Consider the following 10,500-nt stretch of genomic DNA (forward strand, 5'->3'; position numbering starts at 1 on the left):
TTGTGGTGCACATGCACACACTGTTGGATTCATGTTACGGTCATGTGCTTTGAGATGTCTTTACTAGGGAATGTGAAGTGGTTGGAAATGGGGAGTATTTGCTTTTACCTGTTCACGTGTGTGTTTCTGCTTCCAGGTCTCCTCTGTGGTCTGCTTCCTACTGTCTCCTGCAGCTTCCTTCATCACTGGACAGTTGGTGGATGTGGATGGGGGCCAGTGCCTCTATACTCACTCATATGAGATAGCAGGTGAGCAGCTGAGGAATGAGCAGTCACCAGCTTTATGCTGTGTGGTGTTCAGGAGTTTAAAATTTATTATACGTATTTATTTAAGACATGAGGGTGTTCTCTTATAGAACTTAAGAGATGAGGGTGTTCTCTTACAGAACATCAAAATGTACAAAATGTTTATATTTATGATGTGATTTTTTTAATGGAATATTCCTAGTCACAGAAAATATCTCACTATCTTTATTACAGAACTTAGCTTTTTATATATGCGTAGGTTGGTGGAATTTGAACCCTGAGAAATATTCTCAGTATGAGTATATGTTTCTTTTCTTTTTTTTTTTTTTTTGAGACGGAGTCTTGCTCTGTCGCCCGGCCTGGAGTGCAGTGGCCGGATCTCAGCTCACTGCAGGCTCCGCCTCCCGGGTTTACACCATTCTCCTGCCTCAGCCTCCCAAGTAGCTGGGACTATGGGCGCCCGCCACCTCGCCCGGCTAGTTTTTTGTATTTTTTAGTAGAGACGGGGTTTCACAGTGTTAGCCAGGATGGTCTCGATCTCCTGACCTCGTGATCCGCCCGTCTCGGCCTCCCAAAGTGCTGGGATTACAGGCTTGAGCCACCGCGCCCGGCCGAGTATATGTTTCTAAAGAGGAGATAGAGAAGAGGCAAGAGCATGCTATAGTTTTAAAGATTTAATTCCATTTTGTTCCTCCAATAAATGGCTTACATATCTGAGCAGAAGGATCAGGCCTGCTAGGTGGGGTGGGGTGTTATGGTGCTATTTTGTACTGTCTTTGAGATGTATATTGAATGAAGCCATATGAAATTTCTGTATTCATCATTTTTGATGTACAAAAAACAGAAATATGGCCAGGCGCCATGGCTCATGCCTATAATCCTAGCATTTTGGGAGGCTGAGGCGAGTGGATCACTTGAGGTCAGGAATTCGAGACCAGCCTGGTCAACATGGTGAAACCCCATGTCTACTAAAAATATATATAAAAAACAATTAGTTGGGCATGTTGGTGGGCACCTGTAGTCTCAGCTGCCTGGGAGGCCAAGGCAGGAGAATCGTTTGAACTCGGGAGGCGGAGATTGCTGTGAGCCAAGATCATTCCCCTGCACTCCAGCTTGTGCAACAGAGCAAGACTCTGTCTCAAAAACAAAACAAAATAAAACAAAGCAAAACAACAAACAAAAAATAAACCAGAAGTTTTATAAGTTTCAAATATTGATATTACATGCAAATGCCTTTGTGTGTGTGTGTGTGTGTGTGTGTGTGTGTATCTCATGACTAGACAACAGAACTTTGGGATTTGAAGGGTCCTAAAAGATCACGAAGTCCAGTATCCTAGTTTTATAAACAACAAAACAAATCCACAGAATTTAAAAGGTTTGTCCATCCTAATAACTCTAAATCACTCCAAAAGTGTAGTAAAGGATATAAAATGCAAATGTATTGAAGTTCTATTCCTAAAGATAATTAACTGACTAGTAGCAAATTAACATGTGGTTGATGTAACCCAGATGAATTTGAGTTTCATATCAAGGCCCCAGGTTCTACCTACTCTTTTAGGTGCTGACAGTCTGATCAAGGCTTAAGACCTTTTTTGCATTAATAAATGACTGGTATATCTGAGAGGTGAGCAAAAACTGAAACTGGTTTTCCTCTGCTCCCACAACACAACAACCATTAGCACAGAAGACTTCTGTGTCCGGTTGTTTGGGGTTATTTCCCCCACACACCAAGCAAGCAAGCAGTTCTGCAGCAGACTCCGGCTGGGTGTCCTCTCATTCAGTTCTGACAATGGAGATAGGGTCTGATCCCACAGGCTGAGGGCTCAGTCCCACAAGATGCCCCCTGCTGCAGACGCCATCACAAGTCTGGGCCTCCAAAGCTTCTGACTGACTAGCTTCAGGTTGGGGTTCCCATGACCCCCTCTTTGGGTTAGGCCATTTGCTAGAGCACCTCACACAACTCAGGAAAACACTTCGATGTACTGGCTTATTATAAAGGATATTACAGGAGATACAGCCGAAGAGGTGCACAGGGCAAGGCATGTAGCTTCTGTGTCCTTTTCGGCCCCACCCCCTGCCAGGAACCTGCATGTGTTCAGCTATCTGGAAGTTCTTGAACCCAGTCCTTTTGAGTTTTTATGGAGGCTTCATTACATAGGCATGGTTGATTAAACCATCGGCCCTTGGTGATGAACTTAACCTTCAGCCCCTCTTACCTCCCCAGAGGTTGTGGGGTGGGTATGGGCTGAAGGTCCCAACCCTGTAATCATGCCTTGGTCTGTCTGGTGACCAGCCCCTATTCTGAAGCTAACTAGGGGCTGCCAGCCGTCAGTCAATCATTAACATATAAGAACACACCACTCTGTGGAGAGTCTAAGGATGTTAGGAGTTGTATGCAGGAAATGAGGTTGAAGACCAAAGGTATATTTCACAATATCACGGTATTAGAACTTTAATTTTACTTATTATTTTCCCCTCCCACGTGTATTTCATTAGTAATAACATCAATGTGGTGATGTCCATAAGATACGGTGGTTTGAAGCGTCTTGGTTGGAAAGAAGAAATACCTGCCTAGTTTTGCTGTATTGTTTTCTGAAGGAATTCCAAGTAGTGAGGGTGGAGAGAATCTTTCCATTTCTCTCACAGTAGAATGCAGTCACTATTTCTTATGGTAGGTTGCACTGTTTTTCCTTTAGAAGGGCAAGAAATTTCAAATAGCTGCTTCCATAGGCCTTGAGTGAAATGATTTTCTTTTGTAATTCTAACACGTTTTTTATTTTATTATTTTATTTATTTATTTATTTATTTATTTATTTATTTATTTATTTATTTATTGAGATGGAGTCTCGCTCTGTCGCCCAGGCTGGAGCGCAGTGGCCGGATCTCAGCTCACTACAAGCTCCGACTCCCGGGTTCACGCCATTCTCCTGCCTCAGCCTCCCGAGTAGCTGGGACTCCAGGCGCCCGCCACCTCTCCCGGCTAGGTTTTTTTTTTGTATTTTTTAGTAGAGACGAGGTTTCACCGTGTTAGCCAGGATGGTCTCGATCTCTTGACCTTGTGATCCGCCCGTCTCGGCCTCCCAAAGTGCTGGGATTACAGGCTTGAGCCACCGCGCCCGGCCTAACACTTTTTTTTTTATCATTAAACATATTTTTTTAAGTTTTTGAAGAAAGCAGCTACACCTGTCTTTTAACAATATACTGCCCCCCGAAAAATGAATGAGAGTATTCAGCCTTTCATTATGATGTTTTCTTTTAAGATTGGCAGCTCCAACGTGAGAATGCCTAAGTTGGAAACTTGGCTCTACCCTTATTAGCTGTATGATTGTGAGAAAGTTAATTTCTATAAGCCTCCATTTTTTTCCTATATGCAGGGACACATACAGTATTTATTTCATAGAGCTGTTGGGAGGATTAAGTGAGATAATGCACTTTTTTTTTTTGTTCTTTTTCGATCCCACAGGCTGTCTTGTTGCCCAGGCTGGAGTGCAGTGGCATGATGTCGGCTCACTGCAACCTCTGCCTCCCAGGTTCAAGTGATTCTCCTGCTTCAGCGTCCAGAGTAGCTGGGATTACAGGCGCCCGACACCATGCCCCATCACTTTTTTTGTAGTTTTAGTAGAGATGGGGTTTCACCATGTTGGCCAGGCTAGTCTCAAACTCCTGACCTCAGGTGATCCACCTGCCTCGGCCTCCTGAAGTCTGGGAGTACAGGCGTGAGCCACTGTGGCCGGCCTTAGGTAATGCACATTTAAAGCCCTGTGTCAGGGGCTGGGCACCATGGCTCACACCTGTACTCTCAGCACTTTGGGAGGCCAAGGTGGGCTAATTGCTTGATCCCAGGAGTTCGAGACCAGCCTGGGCAACCTGGCAAAACTCCGTCTCAACAAAACATTTAAAAAATTAGCTGAGCGTGGTGGCATATGCCTGTAGTTCCAGCTACTTGGGAGGCTTGGGTGGGAGAATCACTGGAGCCTGGGAAGTAGAGGCTGCAGTGAGCCATGATTGCATCACTGCACTGCAGGCTGGGTGACAGAGCAAGGCCTTGTCTCAAAAAAAAATAAAAATAAAAATAAAGTCCTTTGTTGAACTGGATGCTTTTAGTCACAACTCAAAATGGGCTAATCAGTAAAGGAATTTGCTGGCTCACATAACTGAAAAACAGGTAAGACATGACTCAGGAGCTCACTAATCTCATCAAGGACGATTTTTCCCTGTTTCCTGTTTTTGCTTCCATGGTGTTGGCTCTGTCTTAAGGCAGGCTGTCCTCATTGCAGGATGGCTGCCTGCTGTTTCTGTGTGTAAGGCTGCATACTTCCGTGTTCCTACCCAGATGGACAGAGAGAGAGAGGGCTGGGGGAGTGACTTTGTTCCAGAATTTCTAACAACATGCTGAGATCCACTCTATATTAGATCAGCTTATGCAAATGTCCATTTCCAACCAATAACCGTGGCAGGGTTATAGTGCACTGACTGACTTAGCTTAGACCTCATGCCTTGGTGCCAAGCTTCCCCAGCACCTTTTAGATCCTTAAATGGAAACAAGCTGCTGGAAAGAAGAGATGGGGACCTGGATGCTGGAAAGGCAACTAACAGTGCCTGGTACAAAGTAAGGACACTATTTTTAAATTGTTATTATTAAGGAGACACTATTTCTTGACGATCCACAGTATACCAAGCAAGGCACACATGATGTCATTTTTAACCCACACAACTCTAAAAGGTAGATATTGTTATAGCCTTTAATAGAGGAGGAAACTGAGGCTCAGAAAGAGTCATGCCCCCAAATTCAGGAAAGCTAACACGTGGCAGACCTGAGATTCAATCTGAAGTCTTTTCTCAAACATGTGCCCTAAGGATTTCTTTTTTGGTGCTGAGAAAAATGTGTGAACCAGGGAAATTCACAAGAGGATTTGGTGGGATCAAAGAGGACAAATGAGATTTGCAAGTGACAGGAGGTTTTCCACTTCTTTAACAGATCATGACAACTGGCCCGAGGGAGCAGGGGACCTTTCTGTTGTCAAAAGGATGAAGGCGTCTTTTAAGGACAAAGCTAAGCTCTGAGCGGAGGAAACAAGGTGTCCTCATCCCCCAGTGCCTTCACATCTCGAGGATATGCTTCTGTACTTTTTAAAAGCTTATAGTTGGTATGGAAAACATTTTTCTGATTTTTAAATGTTATTAATTATATCTATTGAAAAACTATTCCTGAAATATATATACTCTTATTTCCCAATAAGCCTGTGATTTAAAAATGTTTAAGTAACAGAAATTAACATATTTTAATGATTTTAGTTTGTATTTCTAAGAAAAGTATTTGAAAGATGGAATAATTTTAAATCAATAATAATTCTAGGGATCATGAACTCCCAGAAGATTTTATTATTTAATTGTAAAGGTGGAGGCCAGGAGCCATGGCTCACACCTGTAATTCCAGCACTTTGGGAAGCTGAGGCGGGCGGGTCACTTGAGATCAGGAGTTCAAGACCAGGCTGGCCAACATGGTAAAACCCTGTCTCTACTAAAAAACAACAACAACAAAAAAACACAAATTAGCCGGGTATGGTGGTGCACACTTGTAGTCCCAGCTACTCGGGAGGCTGAGGCAGGAGGATCGCTTGAACCCGGGAGGCAGAAGTTGCAGAGAGCTGAGATTGTGCTACTGCAGTCCAGCCTGGGCTACAGAGTGGGACTGCATCTTGAAAAAAAAAAAAAACCCAAAAACAAAACAAAACAAAAAAATCATAAAGGTAGAAAATCTAAATTGTGTCATAATTATGATTATTACAATTAAAATTATATAATGACTTATTTTTGGTGGCAAATACTTTTGGAACAATAAAGCCTTATGGTAATTATTGATGTGTAGTTTCTTGTGCTCATGAAGTCAAATTTGTATAAATTCTGTTAATTCAAAGAAAAAGTTTTATGTGATTTATTTTTGGCAGTGCCTGATTTGTGTCTTGATTTTCTGTCCAGAGTATTCCATTTTTTCATGCATCTCCTTCTGTAGGGAAAAACAAAATTTCAGTTGTATGCAAATGTATTAGGGTTCCATATTCTGCCTTCCGTGGCTCCAGTCTGATAGTTAGACCCTAATTTAAGAAATGCCTTTAGCAGCTTGAGTATGTTCATTCTTTGTCTTAATCAAAGTTCTTTCAAGTGTCTGAGGTGAAGTAGCTATTTTATTTTCTTTATCATTAACACTCATCTTATTTATTTGTTTATTTTTGAGATGGAGTATCACTCTGTCACCCAGGCTGGAGTGCAGTTGAGCAATCCCAGCTCACTGCAACCTCCACCTCCCGGGTTCAAGCGATTTTCCTGCTTCAGCCTCCTGAGTAGCTGGGATTACAGGTGTGCACTGCCACGCCTGGCCAATTTTTGTATTTTTAGTAGAGATGGTGTTTCACCATATTGGCCAGGCTGGTCTTGATCTCCTGACCTTAAGTGATCCGCCTGCTTTGGCCTCCCAAATTGCTGGGATTACAGGCGTGAGCCACTTCGTTCGGCCTATCATTCACACTCAATTTAAAGTGTGTGATTTACCAAGCTCTGGGGTTTGGGACCCAGAATCTGCAGCTTCCTCATGCTCCCAAGCAGGGCTAGCATGAGGGAGAGGCTAATGAGGTGCCCAGGGTGCAGCATTTAAGGAGGTATTCTCCATTGTCAGGTTTGTGCCAGTGCAGAATCGCCTTTGAGAGTGTGTCCTTAAATTTCGTGCTCATACTAATAATGTGGGAAGATCAGAAAGCTTTCTTTTCCTTCCCAACAGCACTTTAACGGTGGCCTTCTGGAACCGATAATATCATAAAAACTGAGAATTACAAAGCGTGTTCGAGGGCAAAGTGGCCCTAATACAGGTTGGTGGAGAAGACGGAAAAGACAGGGCTTGCTTTCTTTTTTTTTTTTTTTTTTTCTTTTTTGAGACAGAGTCTCGCTCCGTTGCCCAGGCTGGAGTGCAGTGGCCGGATCTCAGCTCACTGCAAGCTCCGCCTCCCGGGTTCACGCCATTCTCCTGCCTCAGCCTCCTGAGTAGCTGGGACTACAGGCGCCCGCCACCTCGCCCGGCTAGTTTTTTGCATTTTTTAGTAGAGACGGGGTTTCACCGCGTTAGCCAGGATGGTCTCGATCTCCTGACCTCGTGATCCACCCGTCTCGGCCTCCCAAAGTGCTGGGATTACAGGCTTGAGCCACCGCGCCCGGCCTGACAGGGCTTTGCTTTCACATGACCTGTGGTGTTGGCTGCCACTGACTCCTTAAATCTCCATAGCGTTGCCATTTATTTCTGCTAAAGGCACGGAACCTGCCTATGTAGCGCTAAACTTAGGTACAACTCCTTCTTAGAGCTTCTTCTTAGACTATCACGGGACAGCTGGTCATTACCTATCTTTTAGAATTATGAATTTATTATCCAGGGCTCTTGTATACCTCATAATAGTACCCTGTCAATAATATTCTTTTGCAACTACACTTAGTAAATTTTGTTGTAGAGTGAGTGTTCTTGAATAGCCTTAATAATTTTGAGCTCCTACTATGTATTTAGCATTATGCTAGGAGTCAGACATGCAATGGTGAAAAAATACACATGGATCCTGCCCTTACTGAGCTTACAGTAGAGAGAGAGTCAGAGAGAGAGAAAGAGAGAGAGAGAGAGCACGAGTGCTCTAAAGGATAAGGCCATGATACCCATGGCGTATAACTGAGAGAAAGGGACATCCAGAAAACAACATGAAAACAATTCTCTGTTTATGTAAAAAGAGTTTGTTGATAAAGATGACCCTTGTGAACATTATCCCTCCCCATACACTAATCTTTTGGCTTGTGGCTTATGTTAGTTCAGGTCCTCTGAAAAGCAGGTGCCCAGACATAATGAGATTTGCATGACACTTATTGGGTACCAGGTCTGTGGAGGATAAAGACAGGGAGCCAGAGAAGGCAGCGCTGGCCTTCAGACCATGCTGCAAGGCTGACCCCTGTAAAAGAGAGGGGAGAGAGGATTGGGCAGGAGGCATCTCGGATTGCAGCTAAGTGATGCTTTCTTAAGACAGGCTTGCTGAAAGTATGCATTCACATTTCCAGTGGCCCACAGGAATACCAGCAGGCCCTCAATGGGTCACATGGATTCCACCTGTATTGCCCCCTGTCCCTACTGTGTAAAAGTAACTCTATCTCCTCCTGCCGGTGCCTGGACAAAGGCAGTTGAGAGTGTTCTGGCATCAGTCCCGGCATCAGTCATAGTTTGTAGCTCACTGGGACCTTATGTCCCCTGGCAAGAGCCTCCCTCTTTGGGACCAGAATTTCCAGTGCTGCTATTCTCCTTAAATCCTGAAGCAGATCACTGGGAATGATGGAATGCAGGGCCACTCCTGATTTCACCCACCAGATCCCAGACATAGTCCCAAACCTACGGGGGACATGCACCCTTGAAGTCAGCACTCCATCCTGGCCCTTCAGCCGGGCCTTGGTTGGTGAAGCCCTCTGTGAGGCTGGCTGCCTATGGGTGGTGCAGAGTGTGGACGGACAGTGGTTCCACAGCCAGGGGCTCACTCTTTCATCTCCTGCACTGGGAAGTGAGTCACCTGATTGGATGCTATGTCCCATGGGATTCCATGCCTATGGACCAGGCTTTCTATAGTCCCCAGATAGTCATGGTGTCTGAGTCCCTGCAGGCAGGAAAGGCAAACTCTTGCCTGGAAGAGGCATCTATCACTATGAGGAGTGATGAGAAACCACACGGCAATTTGAACAGGGACAGTTAAAAGTGAAGAGTGATTATCACAGCAGATTGGAGTAGCGTAGGACTGGCTAGCAGGAAGTAAAAAGAACTTGAACATGAGAATAGCAGAAATCAGGAGTAGCCTGCACTACTAGGGCCAAGACTGAGAGCTCAAAGAAGAGTCCTGGCCGGGCACGGTGACTGATGCCTGGAATCCCGGCACTTTGGGAGGCTGAGGCGGGTGGCTCACCTGAGGTCAGGAGTTTGAGACCAGCCTGGCCAACATGGTGAAACCCCATCTCTACTAAAAATACAAAAAATTAGCTGGGCCGGTGGCAGGCGTGTGTAGTCCCAGCTACTAGTGAAGCTGAGGCAGGAGAATCACTTGAACCTGGGAGGTGGAAGTTGCAGTGAGCCAAGATTGCGCCACTGCACTCCAGCCTGGGTGACAGAGTAAGACCCTGCCTTTAAAAAAAAAAAAAGAAAAGAGCCCTCCACAGCACCCCTGGAGCTGACGCCCAGATTGAGTAGGGAGGACATGGCTGTGGCTCAGTGGAAGGCAGAGAAGTCACTGTGGTGCTCTGCTGGTGGAACTTGCTAGAAACCTGCCCTCTGGGGGCCTGGGGAAAACTGCACAGAGAGGTGTCCAAGCAGAGGCCTCTGATGCAAAACTCCCCGAGGGAGGTACTGGGAAGCTGGTGCTGCTTAGCACTCCTGCGGAGCAGTCCGCACTGCGCAGGTCAGGAAGCAAAACCCTCTTCCTCCTCCAATGTCTCTCCATCACTCTCTCCTGACAAAGCTTCAGAGCCCACTGGCCCAGGGAAACAACTTACAGGGCCCAGATCCATTTTCATGGAACAGAGAAGCAATACATCTGGACCCAGCCGCTTGTTGACTGGCCATCCTGTGGCCCCTTGGTGTTCTTAAGCAGCAGTGCCACTTCAGGGCTCATCAGTGGTCTGTGTTGCAGGAAGGTTGGACGTTCAGAGGCAGCAACAGCTCTGTTGACCTCGGTTAATGGGGAGTCCGTACTAATGGGCCATCTACAGCCTCCCTCCATCCCTGTGCCTGTCACACCAGTTCTGGGCTGACCAGTGATGAAGGCCAGCTATCAATCGGCTGAGTCTTCTTGGCTGCTTGGTTGTTCTATGCCTCTTCCGTGAGGATTCCATTCTAGGGGCATTAACGTGGGAGGCGGAAATGACACTCCCCTGGAGCACCCACTCCCCTGGGCTCCTCCGTAGGCCTCTACCCCAGTCCTTATTTCCTGGCCACTGTATATATTCTCATCTTGGGCCACTTTTCATTCCCTTGTAGATACCAGTTGCTCCCTTGTACGCAGCCCATTAGAAAGCTTTTCTATCTCCACCATCACGGGGCCACTCCTGAATAGTCCTATCATGAAGTTCTATCAGCTGTGAAGGAGAGAAGGAAGGGAATTGGGTTGGAAAAAAAAAATCACAGACTGCAGTACAGTCCAAGAAAGGGAGGACTAGGCGGATGGGAAGTTCTCAAGCCAAAGTCACCCCTGGGGGC

The 10,500-nt window shown here is 45.7% G+C and overlaps 1 protein-coding gene across 1 annotated transcript in view; it reads left to right on the plus strand.

The window, feature by feature from the left end:
* Nucleotides 1–6,182, plus strand: part of PECR (peroxisomal trans-2-enoyl-CoA reductase) — a 49,380-nt gene extending 43,198 nt beyond the window's left edge. The window contains exons 7-8 of the mRNA XM_011932304.1: nucleotides 137–248; nucleotides 5,224–6,182. Coding sequence (XP_011787694.1) covers nucleotides 137–248; nucleotides 5,224–5,309 — 198 coding nt within the window. The 3' untranslated portion in view covers nucleotides 5,310–6,182. The remainder of the gene's footprint in view (nucleotides 1–136; nucleotides 249–5,223) is intronic.
* The last annotated feature ends 4,318 nt before the right edge of the window (nucleotides 6,183–10,500 follow it).

Source organism: Colobus angolensis, unplaced genomic scaffold (assembly GCF_000951035.1).
Source record: "Colobus angolensis palliatus isolate OR3802 unplaced genomic scaffold, Cang.pa_1.0 Scaffold95, whole genome shotgun sequence".
NCBI lineage: Eukaryota > Metazoa > Chordata > Mammalia > Primates > Cercopithecidae > Colobus > Colobus angolensis.